This window comes from Aotus nancymaae, unplaced genomic scaffold, assembly GCF_030222135.1.
Source record: "Aotus nancymaae isolate 86718 unplaced genomic scaffold, 86718_ANA_hifiasm-v0.15.2.pri h1tg000028l, whole genome shotgun sequence".
In the NCBI taxonomy this organism is placed as follows: Eukaryota; Metazoa; Chordata; class Mammalia; order Primates; family Aotidae; genus Aotus; species Aotus nancymaae.
In genome coordinates, this window is record NW_026988441.1 from 33034150 (window position 1) to 33052556 (window position 18407).

The following is an 18407-nucleotide window of genomic DNA, read 5'->3' on the forward strand; positions in this document are numbered from 1 at the left end:
GCCACAGAGAAAAATGCAATGTAAAGTTAATTTGAAATGCTAAAGTTATTTATTTATTTTTAGACAGAGTCTCACTCCGTCACCAGGCATCAGGCTGGAGTGCAGTGGCGTGACCTCGGCTCACTGCAACCTCTGCCTACTGGGTTCAAGCAATTCTCCTGCCTCAGCCTCCCAAGTAGCTGGGACTACAGGCGCATGCCACCACGTCCAGCTAATTTTTTTGTATTTTTAGCAGAGATGGGGTTTCACCATGTTGGCCAGGATGGTCTCGATCTCTTGACCTCGTGATTCACCCACCTTGGCCTCCCAAAGTGCTGGGATTACAGGCGTGAGCCACTGCACCCAGCTAATGCTAAAGTTATATATGAACAATTCTTTACAAGGGACAGGCCACAGAAAGGCAGTGCTGGCTGGAACACAGTGATGTCTGACTCATGTATCAGCACAGGTCACCCTATCACATGAGACATCTCTCCACCCTCATCCTGCTCACTGAAGTGCTCAATGACTATTTCCTACCAACATTCTGATTTGCAGGCTACTGGTCCACCCTGTTGGAGTGAGCTTTCCTTGTCTTTTGGAATTTTATCTCCCTTCACAGTTGAGAAAATCCAGAGGACAGGAATTATTTCTCTTTTCCCTCAATAGCACCATCCAACTGGCTGACCAGTTGTCGGAAATACAGAAGTCAAATACCTAGATCAATGGACTCATATTTAATTTTTGCAAATCCCTGAAGTGGAAACTAATCTATCAGGAAGAGAAGTAGTGCTAAAGTTAGCCCTAAAGGATTCCTCACCTTATTAAATCTACTCACCACTGTGTGTCTTGTCAAGGGAAGGAAATTGAGGGAAACTTTAAGTTCCTCCGATACAAATCAGACTAAAAACTCCTGGGAAAACAGTAACGAGAAAGCAATACCCCATTCCCTTAAAAGGCAGGATAACGCTAAAGCCTATAATGGAAAGTCTCATTAAAGATAGGCTCCTTCAACTCTGTATGTTTCCTTACAGTACCCCAATCCTGCTTGTCAAGAAACCAAACAGGTCATACAAATTAGAAAACCTCATTAACCAAACAGTCCAGACCACTCATCCTGTTGTTCCCAACTCTTACATCACTCTTGACAAAATTCCTTATAATTATCAATGGTTCACAGTAATAGATATAAAGAATGCTTTCTGAGCATGCCCCTTGGCTGAGGATAGCTGAGACATATTTGCGAGTAGGAAGACCCTCATTCAGGGGAAAAACAACAGAATCCACAAACAATCCTGCCCCAAGGGTTCACAGACTCCCCCAACCTCATTAGTCAAATTCTAAAACAAATATTAAAATAAGTTGTCATCCCAAAGCAAATATGCCTGCTTCAGTACGTGGATAATATTCTCATATCCGGTAAAGATATAGAGAAAGTAGGTGACTTTTCTACACATATTCTTTTTTTTAAATTAATTTTTGCTTGTTTGTTTGTTTTTATAGAGACAGGGTTTCTCCATGGTGGTCAGGCTGGTCTCGAACCCCCGAACTCAGGTGATCCGCCTGCCTCAGCCTCCCAAAGTGCTGGGATTACAGGCTTGAGCCACTGCGCCTGGCCTAAAAGTATACTTTTTTTTTTTTTTTTTGAGACAGAGTTTCGCTCGTTACCCAGGCTGGAGTGCAACGGCGTGATCTCGGCTCATCACAACCTCCACCTCCAGGCAATTCTCACGCTCAGCCTCCTGAGTAGCTGGGATTACAGGCACCTGCCACCATGCCCAGTTAATTTTTTGTATTTTTAGTAGAGACAAGGTTTCACCATGTTGACCAGGATGGTCTCGATCTCTTGACCTCGTGATCCACCTGCCTCGGGCTCCCAAAGTGCTGGGATTACAGGCGTGAGCCACCACGCCCAGCCCCAAAGTATACTTTTATATAAAAAACTTACCCAGCAGAAGAAGCCTGACTGTCTCTTATGGACTTCCGAGGAAATCCATCCAGTTAAGAAACTAAAAGAGATGCTCATAACTGCCCCTATTCTAGTCCTACCTTCCCTAAAAAAGCTATTTCACCTTTTCGTTAACATAAATAACAGGGTAGCTTTAGGAGTGCTTACGCAAAGGCATGGAAGCCACCAACAGCCCAGGGCCTTCCTATCAAAAGTTTTAGACCCAGTCATCTGTAAATGGCCTAAATGCATCCAATCCATCATGGCCACAGCAATATTAGTTGAAGTAAAAAGCTGAACTTTGGAGGAAAATTAACAGTAATCATGCCCCATCAAGTTAGAACTATCTTAAATCAAAAAGCAGGGAGGTAGATCACCGACTAAAGAATTTCAAAGTATAAGACTACTCTGCTAAAAAAAAGATAATTTAACATTAACTACTAATAATTCACTCAACCCAGCAGGTTTCTTAACAAGGAATCCAAACCTTAAAAGGGAGCATGCATATTTAGATTTAATTAATTACCATATGAAGGTCCAATCAGACTTGGGAGAAACTCCTTTCAAGACAGGATGGCACTTATGTATAAATAGATCCTCCCAAATAATTGAGGGGAAATAACATAACAGGTATTCAGTAACTGACAGAAAAACTCTAAAAGAAGTCAGGAAGACTGCCTAATAATTAGTCTGCCCAAACCTATAAACTACTTCCACTCATCCAAGCTTCAGAACATTTACAGAGCCAAGAAAGAACTATCTATACTAATTCTAAGTATGCTTTTAGAGTGGCTCATATATTTAGAAAAATTTAAACTGAGAGAGGCCTTATTAATTGTAAAGGCCAAAATCTGGTCCACTAAGAACTAATTGTTCATGTCCTAAACAATTGCCAGAAGAGACAGCTATTGTACATATCCCAGGGCATCAAAAGGACCTTTCTTTCACAAGTCGAGGAAATAACCTTGCAAGTCAAATAGCCAAACAAGCTGCCATTTCTCATGAAATGCCTGTCTTTCACTTAACTCTTTGTCTGTCTTCCTCTACCACAGTCTTCCATCTTCTCTTCTCTTCCATGGAAAAAGAAAAGTTATTAAGAGCTGGCCGGGTGCAGTGGCTCACACCTGTAATCCCAGCACTTTGGGAGGCTGAGGTGGGTGGATCACATGGTCAAGAGATTAAGACCATCCTGGCCAACATGGTAAAACCCCATCTCTACTAAAAAATACAAAAATTAGCTGGGTGTGGTGGCGTGTGCCTGCAGTCCCAGCTACTCAGGAGGCTGAGGCAGGAGAATCACTTGAGCCTGGGAGGCAGAGGTTGCAGTGAGCCACGATCATGCCACTGCACTCCAGCCTGGCGACAGAGTGAGACTCCATCTCAAAAAAATAAAATAAATTAAAATGAAAATGAAAAATAAGTGCTAAAAAGAACACAGAAGAAACAACTACATTAGAAAACCCATAGGGACCCCAAGCTACTTATAACACGGTTCTCAACGTTTTTAAGTACATTAAAACTTACACCCTAGCCAAATAGTTGCCTAATATGCAAGAAAACTAAGCCAGTTCTAAAAACGTTATCCCTCAGAGGAAGAAATCCAAGGCTAAGACCATTTCAAAGTGTTCAAATGAATTACACTAAGATGCCTCCAATCAGTTGCCTGAAATATTTGCTAGTAATAATAAATCATTTTACTAGCTAGGTACAGATTATCTCCTTCTCAAGCACAATCACTAATAATGTAGTTAAAGTGAGGGAGGAGACCCTTAACCACCCTTAAGCATCTAAGACCATCCCCCCCTTGACTTCCACACTGCATTTCAATAGAAGTAAAGGCTGGCAGACCGGGTGCCACCTTAATCACCCTCCTATAGATTGCAGGTGTGATGTGGAGGAATCTTTCCAGAAGGCATTGTTTTTACTTAAACCCAATCAAATCCCCACCTAAGTCACTATACCCCAAGCCTACTCCTAAGCCCAAGACCCTTTCACATGTAAATTCTAGAACTGTAACACCAAGACTCTTTCACATGTAAATTCTAGAGTTGTAAGACCAAGACCCTTTCACATGTAAATTCTAGAGTCGTAAGACCAAGACCCTTTCACCTGTAATTTCTAAAACTGTAAACCCAAGAACATTTCACATGTAATATTTAGAGTTGTAAGCCTACATAAAGGCAGAGGTTTCCTTTGTTAGAGGAGCTTGGCTTTTAGGCGACTATGCCACCTTGTTCCCGGCTGAACAAATCACCCCTTCCTACCCAGTTAGATGTTTGAGAGGTCAGTTTCTCAGGGCCACTCCTGTTACATTTGATTCCCTAACCAGGAAGTGAGTTTCCATTGGCGGTCGGCTGGCACAGCCTTTCAGGTGGTGCCTAGCCCTTCAGAACATCCCTGTTGGGGGCTCTCTCCTGCTCAGGTGACACAATTCCTGTGAGCTCTCCTGGGCAGGCATTGGCCTGGTGGAAAGCCTCACTATAGCAGGAAAGCCCCGGCAGTGTGGATCCACCCAGTGGCTGAACACTGAGAAGGAACGGGTACCTGGAACGTCTGGACAACAGAAACATGGTAGGATTGATCCTGGGAAACTTGCCCACCTCCTTTAGGTGGAAACGTGGCCTGATCACCCACATGTGCCGGATTTGGCACGCTTGAACTCGGCTCTCTCTCTCTCTCTCTCTGTAACTAACTTTGGAATGTTCCAGGGAAACTTGGCCACCTCCTTTAGGTGAAAGCATGTCCTGATCACCCACATGTGCTGGATTTGGCACTTTTGAACTTGGCTTTTCAAACTTGGCTCTCTCTCTCTCTCTCTCTCTCTCTATATATATATATATATAACTAACCTTGAAAGTTTTGCTTTTGGTTTCAATTTGGGTGGAGGGAGGAGTGCATTTGTGTGAGTGAATGGAGGAGTCCAATTGGACTCATTAGCCGTGAAATGTGGGGGCTGCCAGTAACATTAGAGGGGACCCCATGCTCCAAGCCTATTGTGGGACTGGCCTAGATTAGGGACAATTTGCATACAGCTAAATGGAGGACCTCTCACAATCTAGGCATTGTGAGGGGAGTAATGAGCTCTCCTATGTCAAGTGGTATTTCAAACACTCCCGAGAGGGAGCCCATCCTACAAGCCTGAAGCAAAAGTGTGAGAGGATGTGTCACATTGTGCAGGGCGGGAATGACTGAGGGTAGATTAACACTCTCTTAACTGTCTGTGAAGACTGTTTTTCTGTGCGAAAACATGGGTCATACCCATAGTAAGCCCACTCCTTAAGGATCCACACTGAAAAATTTCAAGAAGGGATTTAGTGGGGTTTATGGGGTAACTATGACACCAGGGAAACTAAGAACTTTATGTGAGGTAGACTGGCCAGCATTTGGGGTGGATTGGCCCTCAGAGGGATGTCTAGACAGACCTCTTGTCTCCAAAGTATGGCATAAGGTTACATGCAGTGAGCCAGGATACCCTGATCAATTCCCGTACATAGATTCGTGGCTGCAGCTCGTTCTAACCTCCCCCCCAGAGGAGCTGAGAGGACAGGCAGCAACTGTGCTAATGGCAAAGGGACAGGTAGCTAGGAATAAACCCTGCTCCACCCACTGAGAGACACTGACTCCCAAGGTCCTGGCAGATCCAACGGCAGAGGAGTTTTTGCCAATAAACCTCCTCCTCGTCAAGGACTCCCTCCCTGCCCCTGGGCCTGAAGCCTCAGCACCACCACCAGAACTGCTCATTCCTAAACCACCCAGAGTAGACAAAAGAGAAGGCAGAGAGACTCCTCCCATAGCCACCCACTTCCCCAGAAGGAACTCCAACCCCACCCCAGCAGACTGTCTGCGACCCAAGGCAGGGGTGCAGATGCTTTTAGGAGAGCAGGGATATATGGGAGTGGACGAGGATGGCCACAAGGTAAAAAGGCATGTTTTCATGTACCTGCCATTCACCTCAGCTGATCTTATCAATTGGAAAAATAGCCCGTCTTACACTGAGAAGCCACAAGCTCTCACTGACCTACTGTAAACTATTATTCAGGCTCATAACCCCATGTGGGCTGATTGCCACCAGCTGCTTATGTACCTTTTTAACATGGACAACAGGCAGAGAGTACTCCAAGCCACTTCTAAATGGTTGGAGGAGTATGTTCCTGCAGATTACCAGAACCCTCAAGAGTATGTAAGTGTCCAGTTACCAGGGACTGACCCCCAGTGGGATCCAAACACCACCAATATTGTTGGAGCTACTGGGGTGTCAGAGAAACAGTCTTTCTGTTTGCCTTGGACCTGTTTGGCAGGAGGCCATGAGGTTATATATCAGTTCTTGTACTTGCTGGAACTGCCCCTACCCCATTTGGAGAGAGACTTACTATGTAAAATGGCTACTGCTATCACCTGCACTAATAAGGGCTCCCTGCAGCTAAAACTGCCTTAGGCAGGGATTATCCAGGCTCTCATAGTCCCTTGGGAGGAGGGGTGGAGACTCTCCCTAAACCAGGGACCGAAGCCTGCAGACCAGTGCAGGACTTGCCTTTGGTTAATCAGACTACAGTGACTCTACACCCACTTGCACCCAACTCGTGCACGTGGTTGGGATTATTGTCAGCGGAGGATAGTTGGTTCACTTGCTTGGACTTAAAAAATGCTTTCTTTAGCATTGAACTGGCCTCAGAGGCTCAGAAACTATTTGTGTTTTGATGAGAAAATCAAGAAACAGGTGTGACCACCCAGTACACCTGGACCTGGCTTCCCAGGGGTTCAAGAACTCTCACCATCTTTGGGGAGGCACTAGCCCGTGACCCCCCAGAAGTTTATTGCTAAGGACTTAGGCTGTGTGACATGGTGAAAGCCTCAAAAAACTGCATAACTCAACCATACCTCGGCTTTCTATTGAAACTGCTCTCTGTAACCCAAATGTGACAGGCAAGCAGTCCAAACCCATGCCATCTTGGCCCCTGCCACTTGTAATAAGTAATTAAGGACTGTAATTTCCATCCTACCCAGACAATGTGTAAACAAATGCTTATCTTGACTTTTGTGAACCACTTAAGTAACAATCAGAAAGTCAAAAGTCCCCTGGCCCTCGGAGTGTCCGGAGCCCCTCACCCTCATCTTCGTCCAGGAATCCACTGGAATGTCTGGGGCCCCTCACCCTCATCTCCGCCCAGGAGGTGATTTACAGAATCCACTAGCCCTCAGAACATCTGAAGCCCCTCACCCCCACCCCTGCCCCTCACCCTCACTCCTGAGGTGGTTTTAAGGGTATAAAAGGTCTTGACACCCTCCTTTTGGGGCCACGGGTTGGAGAGACATGAGTCCTGCAACCAAATTGCAGCAATAAAGACCCTGCAATTTGGCATACTTTTGTCTTGGTGTTGACTTTCTATGCACGGGCCAGTACAACATTTGGAGGTCCCACTGAGATTTATCTTTGTCCATCACCAGACAAAAGCTGTCTTCTCGCCCGGGCAGCCGCTCCCACCTTGGGGACCTCTAGGGGAGGTGCCCCCTGAGATGTTCCAGGGCCCGAGTTCCAGCCCCGTGGAGGATGAGCAAGTACCTGGCTGACATTCACCTGAAATTCCTCAGGGTCCTGGAAACCTCCGGAGGTAAGTCAGGTCTGGGGACCAGTCCATCAGGGGGGCCAGAGTCAGGGGACCGGATGTGGTTACTGCAACTCTGACCAGGCAAGCCTACTGTGAGACATCACTGGAGGCTCAGGTTGCCTCACTGGAGGCTCAGGTTACCTCACTAGAGGCTTGAGTTGCCTCACTGGAGGCTCAGGTAATTTAGTTTTTGGTTGTTTTTCATAAGCTCAGTGTGAGTGAGAGAGTGAGTGTGTATATATGTAGTCCCATGGCTGGAAGGCTACAGGGCTGGTGTGGGCCTTCACCCACGGTTCCACGGTGACGTCATAAGGCATAACGGTGATTCATCTCAGAACTGAAAATTCTGAGGTGACCAGACCTGGGGTTTATACAGGCACACCTTAGCCAAGACGCTCTGAAACATCCCTCCTAGGACGTGGCTGGGCAGGCATCAGACTGTTCTCCCATCTGGGGGGCACCCATCCTTTGTCTGTCAATCCTATATGTGGTTCTGTCTTTATTGTAAATTCACCAGTTTTGTTAGACTCCTGTTGGCTGATATACAGTGGTTTAGACCTGTTACTCTTGAGGTGGATGATATTCTCCATTGGCTAAGTGACCATTGGCTTCAAGGAACTCTAATTGAGTTTACATCCCTGGAAATAATTCTGTTCTCTTTCCTTTTCTTCTTCTTATTCTATCATTGAGGCCTCATTCTTCCTTTTTTTCATGTCCGAGAGAAAATTCTGCCCCCGACGACTTGGGTGTAGTTTTTTTTCTCTGTTTTAGGGAATCAAACTTTAAATAAGAAACTACCACCCCTCTTTGCCCGTTTAGGGTAAAAATGGAGTAACTGTCTCTTCTGTAGAAACAGAAACAGGGAGGGAAAGAGGAGAGAGGACAAGAAAGTAGGGGAGAAAAAGAAAGAGAGGAGACAGAAGAGAGAGAGTAGACAGAACAGAGAGAAAGAAAGTAGACAGAAGAGAGAGGAGAGAGGACAAGAAAGTAAGAGAGGGGAAGAAGAGAGAGGAGACAGAAAAGAGAGAGAGAGGAGACAGGAGAGAGAGAGGAGACAGAAGAGAGAGAGTAGACAGAACAGAGAGAAAGAAAGTAGACAGAAGAGAGAGGAGAGAGGACAAGAAAGTAAGAGAGGGGAAGAAGAGAGAGGAGACAGAAAAGAGAGAGAGAGGAGACAGGAGAGAGAGAGGAGACAGAAGAGAGAGAGTAGACAGAACAGAGAGAAAGAAAGTAGACAGAAGAGAGAGGAGAGAGGACAAGAAAGTAAGAGAGGGGAAGAAGAGAGAGGAGACAGAAAAGAGAGAGAGAGGAGACAGGAGAGAGAGAGGAGACAGAAGAGAGAGAGTAGACAGAGAGGAGAGAGGAGACAGAGACAGGGAGAGAGAGAAGAGAGAAAAAAGTAGAAGAGAGGAGAGAGGAGAAAGAGAAGAGAGGAGACAGAGACAAAGAGAAAAGAAAAAAAAAGAGAGAGCAAGAAGAGAGAGATAGGGAGAGAGGAATTTAATGCTTTTTAGGGTCCCTGTGTCAAGGTGACCAAAAGCTGCAGGGGTGGGGAACTCGCACCCAGCCCAGTGGCTGCGAGCTCAGTTTTTAAACTGACACCAAAAGCATTTTTTTTCTTTCTCTGCCAGCCGCCAGCCCCGCCTGGCTTTCAGGCAGGCCACACTGCCTCAGGGTGCAGTATTTGCATCCAAAATCTGGCTTTAAGAAAAGCTTTCTTTTTTTTTTTTTTTTTTTTTTTTTTTTGGAGACGGAATTTCACTCTTGTTACCCAGGCTGGAGTGCAATGGCGCGATCTCGGCTCACCGCAACCTCCGCCTCCTGGGTTCAGGCAATTCTCCTGCCTCAGCCCCCTGAGTAGCTGAGATTACAGGCACGCGCCACCGTGCCCAGCTAATTTTTTTGTATTTTTAGTAGAGACGGGGTTTCACCATGTTGACCAGGATGGTCTTGATCTCTTGACCTCGTGATCCACCCGCCTTGACCTCCCAAAGTGCTGGGATTACAGGCGTGAGCCACCGCGCCCGGCAAGAAAAGCTTTCTAACTGTTTGTAATGCAAGTGACTTGTTAGCACAGTAGTTAAGGTGTAGGGCATGCAACTGCAAGGTTGTGGGTTCAAATCCTCAGTGAAGCCAGTCTTAAATTAGTGAAATTTCTTGGGGTAAATTCAAAAACTGAAGGAAAAACCAAATGGGGTAGTCTAGCTCCCAGCCTTATACCCCTCTCCAATGCATGACGGCCAACTTCAAGCCTAGGTTTTTAGGCCAATATGGGGTAAAATTAACCCCTGGAGAACTCTGCTCTTTATCTAAACCAGAATGGTTGTCTTTTGGAATTGGGTGGCCTGACACTGGGACCCACGATTACCCAGGCTATATGGAAAATGGTCGCAGGAACTCCTGGACACCCTGACCAGTTTCCATACATTAACTGATGGTTGGATTTAGTCCAACAACCCCACCCCCACCCCACCGACCCCACCATGGCTGGAACATTGCATAAAACAGGCTAGACTTCAGGTCATGTTAGCTGGCCCAAAGAAAGCCCCTTCTGGGCCAGCCATTCTCCCCACCCCAGTGGAGGATCAGGAATTACTTCCACCCTACTCAAGGCCCTCTGAACCAGGGCCTCAGCACCCCCCTGGACAGTACTAGTAACCAAACCTTGTCCCCCCTGCACACCCACCAGCGGTCCTTCCTCTCCAAGAGGCGCCCCCAACAGGAAAAGACAATCAGGGTCACTCATTCTTTGTTCAAATCCCCTTCTTCCAATATAACTGGAAGGTGATAGAAATTAAAGAGAGGGCCAGAATACCAAGTGCTGGCACAAGCTTTATTAAGAGCAAGGGAAAAGCTGCCGGGCTGCACCCAAAATTGGCATGCAGCACCTGTGGCGTGGCAAAGGGGATTTTTTATGGCCTGCGAGCCAGCAGATGCCTCCAGTGTGAGGGGCTGTGCAGGAGGGGAGGTGCTGGGGAACTGCTGAGTTTAATAGTTCCTGGGAGGGGTTCATGCTGGGGAACTGCTAAGATGGCGAGAGGGGGAGAGTTAGAAACCTGCTGAGATGGAAAGTTCCCCAGGAGGGGGTCGTCCTTGGAGACTGGGGAACTTAAGGTGGTGGCGGGATTTTACAATGGAGTAAGTTCTGTCAGAAGGCTCAACATCCCCCATTCTCTGAGAAGCCCCAGGCTTTGACAGTGCTCTTAGAATCTGTACTCCAGACTCATTGACCCACTTGGGATGACTGCCAACAATTATTACTGATTCTGTTCACCACAGAGGAAAGAGGCAAAATTAGACAGGAAGCCCTGAAAGCCATCATAGGTATAGGGCGAGGAACAGTAGGGAAAAAAAAATGGGGGACCAAATTAAAAAGGTTTTTCCCTCTACCTGACCCCAACACCTTGGTGGGTCACCAGGCTCTGAACACTTTTCACTAATATCTTTTAGAAGGGGTTAGGGGAGCAGCCCACAAGCCCACTAACCTCTCCATGGTAGGGACTGTAACTCAGGGTCTGCAGAAGTCGCTGGTTGCCTTCCTTGACCGTCTACAAGCCACTTTTGCACCTACACTTCTGTTGACCCTGAGGCTCCAGAAAATCAGTGGACTATCAATCTGGCTTTTTTTGTTTCCCAGTCAGTCCCAGATATTAAAAGAAAGTTACAGAAGTTAGAGGGATTCCAGGGAATAAATTTAACCCAATTGTTGGAAATTGCCCAGAAAGTTTTTAATAACAGGGATACTCCTGGAGACATACAAAACAAAAAAGTTACTAAGGCAGTAATAGCAGACCTTCAGAAGACACAAGTCATTCCACAAGGGCAGGGGGCCTTGTAAAAGGGCCCCCGGGGTCCCTGGCCCCATTAGGAAGAAACCAGTGTGCATACTGTAAAGAAGAGAAAATTAGAAAGAATGAGTGCACCAAGAGAAAAAGAGGAGTAATCGCTCAGGAAAATCCACTGAGGGCTATCCTCAATTTAGAAGGTCAGGATTGATGGGGCTGGGGCTCTTATTTACTAAGACCCCAAGAGCTCAGGGTCACTTTAAGAGTTGGGGACAAACCTGTCAGCTTCTTAGTTGACATCGGTTGGCCCACTCGGTCCTTAGCCTCTGGGACCACTATCCAGTAAAAAAAAAAAACAATTATCCAAGGGGCCACAGAAAAGAACCATAACAAGCCCTTGGACCACCAACCGACTTGTTGATCTGGGGAACGGCACCGTTACCCACTCCTTAGCCATTCCAGCGTGTCTGTACCCACTCCTAGGACAGGACTTACTTCACAAACTTCAAGCAAATATTTCTTTTTCTGAGAGTCAGGCTTGCCTCTCAATTCCTCCTCCCTTGGCATCAGGGCCACCTCGGCAAATCCTCATCACCTGTGTTCTGTCAGACGAGTATCTCTTGCAGGAAACTTTATCCTCAGAGACAGATCAACCACCAACATCAGACCTCCTCCGCCAATTCCAAGAGACTGTACCTGGAGTGTGGGCTGAGACAAATTCCCCAGGCCTGGCAAGTCACCGTACCCTAGTTGTGGTCCAGCTATTGGCAACGGCAACTCCAGTCCAGGTATGACAATATCCCATGAGCCAGGAAGCCAGATGGGGAATTGCTCCATGTATAACCAGACTCCTAAAAGGAAAAGTCCTTACTACCTGTAAGTCCCCCTGGAATACACGCTTGCTCCCCATCTTAAAACCAGGCACAAAGGACTATTGGTCTATACAGGACTTAAGGGAGGTAAATAAACGAGTGGAAACTGTCCACCCTATGGTTCTAAAGCTGTATACCCTCCTAAGTCTCTTGGGTCCAGAATACCACCATTACACTGTCTTGCATCTCAAGGATGCATTCTTTTGCATCCCACTGGCCCCGGTTAGCCAGTCCATATTTGCTTTTGAATGGACTGACCCTGATACTGGGGTTTCGGGGCAACTCACTTGGATAAGATTGCCTCAGGGGTTCAAAAACTCCCCTACTCTGTTTGATGAGGCACTTAGTCAAGATCTTGCCACCTTCTGAGCTGAGTTCCCCAAGTGTACCCTACTCCAATATGTGGATGACTTACACTTGGCTACAAAAACCCAGGAGGCCTGTAAAGAGACCACCCAGTCATTATTAAAGACCCTACAGACTTTGGATTACTGGGTCTCAGCTAAAAAGGCCAAACTCTGCCAACCAAAAGTTACTTACCTGGGCTATATCATAGAGAAGGGCAACCAAGCACTGGCACCTAGCTGAGTCCAAGCGGTGCTGCAAATACCCACCCTCACCATGAAATGCCAAGTTCGAGAATTCCTTGGGGTGGTAGGGTACTGCAGGCTATGGATTTGGGAATTCGCCGAGATAGCCAAGCCCCTGTATGCCTGCACTGGAGGAAATCAGCCCTTGACATGGACAGAGATAGAGCAATGGGCTTTTGACAAGCTCAAGACTGCCCTAACTACGGCCCCAGCCTTGGCCTTGTCAGACATCTCTAAACCCTTTTGGTTGTTTGTACATGAAAAACAGGGAGTCGCTAAGGGGGTGCTCACCCAGACATTCAGACCATGGTCCCAGCCAGTTGCCTTCCTTTCAAAAACACTTGATCTCATAACCTCTGGGTGGCCAGCTTGTCTGAGGTCGGTGGCAGCTACAGCCCTGTTAGTCAAGGAGGTGGACAAACTAACCTTGGGTCAGGAGTTAAATTTAGTAACACCCATGTAGTGGAGTCACTACTCCGTGGAGCTCCGGGAAAATGGACGTCAAATGCCCGCATGGTTCAATATCGGGCTTTACTTTTGGACCAGCCCTGCATAAAGTTTTTAAAGGCTACAGTTTTAAACCCTGCCACGCTGCTACCAGACAGCGAGCTGGAGGAGCCCATACACGACTGCCAACAGACAATGGACGTCCTCCACGCTGCTCAACTGGACTTCATTGACATCCCCTGCAGAACCCAGAGGAGGTACTGTATACGGATGGCAGCAGTTTCATGGTCGATGGAGTCAGGTATGCTGGGGCAGCCATAGTCACCCTAGAGTGGGTTGTCTGGGCCCAGGCTCTTCCACATGGAACCTCGGCCCAAAAGGCAGAACTCATGCCTCTGACGAAGGCCTTAGACTGGGTGGAGGGAAAAACTGTTAACATCTACACAGAGAGCTGGAATGCCTTTGCAATGGCTCATGTACATGGAGCCATTTATAAAGAAAGAGGACTACTTACCTCAGAGGGAAAAAAACCCATCAAATATAAAGAAGAAATCCTAGCCCTACTAGAGGCTATACAGAAGCCCAAGGCATTGGCATTAATACACTGCAAAGGACACTAGAAGGGAAATTCACCAGAGGCGAGGAGAAATAGGGCAGCTGACCTACAAGCCAGACAGGCAGCCTTGGGACCAGTGAAACCTCTTGACTCTTCTTATAACTCTGCCGGCCCCAACCCTGCCCCCTACCCCTACGTACTAATGAAGAAAACTTTGCTAAAGAACAAGGAGGCACACAAGATTCCACAGGATGGTGGATTCTACCGGACACAAGAATTGTGGTCCCCAAGGCTCTAAGACAGGCCCTAGTTAAGGACACACACCAGGTCACTCACTTAGGACAGACCAAACTAACTGAGCTGCTAAAAGCCAAATACTACATTCCCCACTTACGTGAACTTTTATAAAGAAAATTACTACTTGGTGTGATGTATGTGACCGAGTAAATCCGGGAGGGAACAGATCTAGCCAGGTAGGAGTGAGACTCAGAGGGACTAGCCCTGGGGAGCACTGGGAAGTAGATTTCACTGACATAAAACCCCCAGCAAATGGCTATAAATATCTCCTGGTCTTTATTGATATGTTCTCTGGATGGGTCGAAGCCTTCCCTACTAGGTCCGAGCCTGCTTTGGTGGTCACAAAAAAACTATTAGAGGACCTTGTTCCTCGGTTCAGCCTCCTTCTAACGCTGGGGTTGGACAATGGGCCTGCCTTTACTGCACAAATTTCTCAGGGCCTAGCCAAGGCCCTGGGTATATCCTGGAAATTGCACTGTGCCTATCGTCCTTAGAGTTCAGGGCAAGTCGAACGAATGAACCGGACTTTAAAAGAAACTGACAAAGTTTATCCTAGAGACCAGTGAAAACTGGGTCAGCCTGCTTCCTTTTGTCCTCCTCCACATCCTATGCACACCCTATCAAAAAGGTTTCTCCCCTTTTGAAATCATGTTCGGTAGGCCCCCTCCCTTACTCCCCAGGCCCACGGATACCATGTGTAAGGCTGGTTGCCTCGCTGGGAGCTTGGACACCCCCCCATCCACCACCGGAGCTCAGACACGCTCACACTCCCTCCCTCTCTGGGAGCCCGGACACACCCCATCCATGTCTGGAAACCACGTCATTACTCCACACCCACTTCTGTACTCGACACTAGGCTCTGCACTCGGCACCTAGCCAGCCATTGAAGAACCCTGCCAAAATGCAAAAGAAGTCTTGTAAATCTACCCAATAGCAGTTGAGTCTTGTAAATCTACCCAATAGCATTCAAATCCTGCCTACCTGCCAATCACAAGCTTGCCCCGTCCACACCCTGCTCTCCCACAACCAATCAAACGCCTCCACTCCCTATAAAATCCCACGTCTGAGAGGAGTCTGTGTGACTTCTCCAGCTCCTGTCGGACAGCAGAACCTTGCCCAGGAGCTGAATAAATTCGCATTGGATCTTCTTGTGCTGGCCTCAGTTTCCTCATTTTAAACTCAGCAATAACCCTTACACCATGCATGCTGAAGTCCACAATTATACAGTCCTTAAGTCCTTACAGGTGCTCTAGTCTGGTCAATCCCAGCTACACCAGCTCATTAAGGACACCTGTCCCACTCCATTGGACCTCGCAGAGCAGCCAACACACCCCTTCCAGCCTGGAGACTCTGTCCTTGTTAAAAGATTCACCACCTCTGGCCTCACTCTCCATTGAAAGGGACTCTACATGGTTATCCTGACCACACCCACCGCACTCAAGGTGGCTGGACTAATGGCCTGGATTCATCATATCCACGTTAAGACTGCCCCACCAGAAGGACAATGGAGCAGCAAACACTCATCCCCTGATTCACTAAAGCTAAGACTTGTGCACTCTTCACGGTCACCACCCTTGCCACCCTAATCTGTGCTGTAAATCCCTATAGCAAACCCCCCCTAGAACCCACCTACTATCAATGGGTCCTCACTGAGGGCTCCACTGGAGGATATGTTAGTTCCTTAACCAGGAAGGGATCCACCCTAGTCAACTTAACCCTGGAGTACATTCCAAAGAACCCCATTACCTTCTCCCTAGACCTCTGTGCCCTCCTGGGCCGCAACCTAAATTTCAGAACAAGTGGAGGTGTAGCCAGGTGCGGCAGTTCAGGGGCAGAGCAACAACTATCTGTGCCCAGGATCCACCCCACACAAAAAGATGGAACTGTGGAGACTTAAATGAATTCTTCTGCCGCCACTGGGGTTGTGAAACTATCTCCACTATATCAGGGTACACCAAAAACATAGACTCCTTCATCTCTTATAACCAAGACTCTCTCCCATCCCCATGCTACACTGCGTCTTGTAATCCACTCAAGATAACTGCAACTACCCCAGATGGTAGATGGACAACGGGGTGAATCTGGGGTCTCAGAGTATATATATGTGGATAGGACATGGGAAACATCTTTCCCACTCCTGCTGGGACTCCTGTTTGGCCCCTGCCTCCTAAACCAACTGCTCAGGTTCATAAAATCTAGGGTAGACTCCATAAAATTAATGATATTAAGGTCTGAATATGGGCCCTTAGAACTGACAAACAATACTAACCTGCTGGAGGAATCAATGATTTAATTCCTGTAAATAAAACAAGGGGGGAATGTGACATGGTAAAAGCCTCATAAAACTGCATACCTCAACCATACCTCAGCTTTCTATTGAAACTGCTCTCTGTAACCCAAATTTGACAGGCAAGCAGTCCAAACCCATGCCATCTTGGCCTGCCACTTGTAATAAGTAATTAAGGACGTAATTTCCACCCTACCCAGACAATGTGTAAACAAATGCTTTTTTTTTGGAGATGGAGTTTCGCTCTTGTTACCCAGGCTGGAATGCAATGGTGCGATCTCGGCTCACCGCAACCTCTGCCTCCTGGGTTCAAGCAATTCTCCTGCCTCAGCCTCCCGAGTAGCTGGGACTACAGGTTTGTGCCACCATGCCCAGCTAATTTTTGTATTTTTAGTAGAGACGGGGTATCATCTTGTTGACCAGGATGGTCTCGATCTCTTGACCTCGTGATCCACCTGCCTCGGCCTCCCAAAGTGCTGGGATTATAGGTGTGAGCCACCGCGCCCGGCCTAACAAATGCTTATCTTGACTTTTGTGAACCACTTAAGTAACAATCAGAATGTCAAGTCCCCTGGCCCTCAGAATGTCTGGAGCCCCTCACCCTCATCTTCGCCCAGGAATCCACTGGAATGTCCGGAGCCCCTCAACCTCATCTCCACCCAGGAGGTGATTTACAGAATCCACTAGCCCTCAGAATGTCTGAAGCCCCTCACCCCCACCCCTGCCCCTCACCCTCACTCCCGAGGTGGTTTTATGGGTATGGTGGTTTTACAGGTATAAAAGGTCTTGACACCCTCCTTTCAGGGCCACGGGTTGGAGAGACACGAGTCCTCCATGGCCGCCGGCAATAAAGACCCTGCAATTTGGCATACTTTTGTCTTGGTGTTGACTTTCTACGCTCGGGCCAGTACAACAGCTGCATGCTGCTTCAATATGCTGGTGATCTTTTATTGGGACACCCCACGGCAGTTGGGTGCACTAAAGGAACAGATGACTTACTTCAGCACCTGGAGGATTGGGGGTATAAAGTCTCTAAAAAGAAAGCCCAGATTTGCCAACAGCAAGTGTGATATCTGGGGTTCACCATCCAGCAGGGACAGTGCAGCCTAGGAGCAGAGAGGAAACAAGTCATTGCAACCTGCCAGAGCCTGAAATTAAAAGGCAAGCAAGAGAGTTCCTGGGAGCCGTGGGTCTCTGTAAATTGTGGATTCCAAACTTTGCAGTACTGGCCAATCCCCTACGCAAACTGACAAAGATGAGGGGAGACAAGGAACCCTTTGAACGGGGATCCCAGCAGTGGCAGGAACTGAAAGTGAAACTTGTGCCAGCCCTGGCTTTGGGGCTACCCAACTTAACAAAGCCTCTCATGCTGTATGTGTCAGAAGCAGGAAAAAAATGGCAGTTGAAGTTCTAACATCAACTCTGGGGCAAAATTTAAATATCAAAGCACTCCACACAGTAGTGACTCTAATGAATACCAAAGGACATTATAATTAACAAATGCTAGGTTAATCAAACACCTGAGCCTGCACCATTAAGGTCTGCAACACTTTGCCCCCAGTGCCAGAAGGCCCAATTAAACACAGGTGTGTTGAAGTATTGGCCTCAGTTGATTCCAGCAGGCCCTGTCTTCGGGATCAACCGTGAACAGCAGTAGACTGGGAGTTGTATGTGAATGAAGGTGGTTTTGTTAATCCACAAGGAGAAAGGTGTGTAAGCCATGCAGTACTAACTCTGGATACTGTAATTGGGACCGTGCCACTACCTCAGGGTACTTCGGTTCAGAAGGCTAAACTGACCCAGGCCCTAGAACTGAGTAAAGATAAGACTGTGAACTTTTATACTAATTGCCGGTATGCCTTTCTAACTCTTCAAGTACATGAAGCCCTGTACAAAGAAAAAGGACTGTTAAATTCAAGACGAAAAGAACTTTCTCCAAGCAAACAGTGGAGGGGATAGACAGCTTAGGGAAAATGTGTCAGGAAACAGAAAGTGGGTGCAGGCATTTCCCTTGGTGTTATTCAACATTAAATGTACTCC

The 18407-nt window shown here is 47.3% G+C and overlaps 1 protein-coding gene across 5 annotated transcripts in view; it reads right to left on the bottom strand.

Moving 5' to 3' along the window:
- LOC105706114 (zinc finger protein 700) overlaps positions 1-18407 on the bottom strand; it is a 43176-nt gene that overhangs the window by 12619 nt on the left and 12150 nt on the right. Inside the window, exons 1-2 of one of the 5 annotated variants that reach the window (XM_021676681.2) lie at positions 11861-17053; positions 11597-11653 (exon numbers count right to left, since the gene is read on the bottom strand). The exons of 2 other annotated variants lie outside the window; for them this stretch is intronic. Coding sequence is in view for 1 of the 3 variants with exons in the window: in XM_064381826.1 (XP_064237896.1) it covers positions 11327-11419 (93 nt within the window). In the remaining 2 variants the exon portion in view is untranslated. Of the gene's footprint in view, positions 1-11326; positions 11566-11596; positions 11654-11860; positions 17054-18407 lie in introns of those variants that run through there. 2 more of the 5 variants (XM_021676680.2, XM_064381826.1) reach the window with 2 other exon arrangements.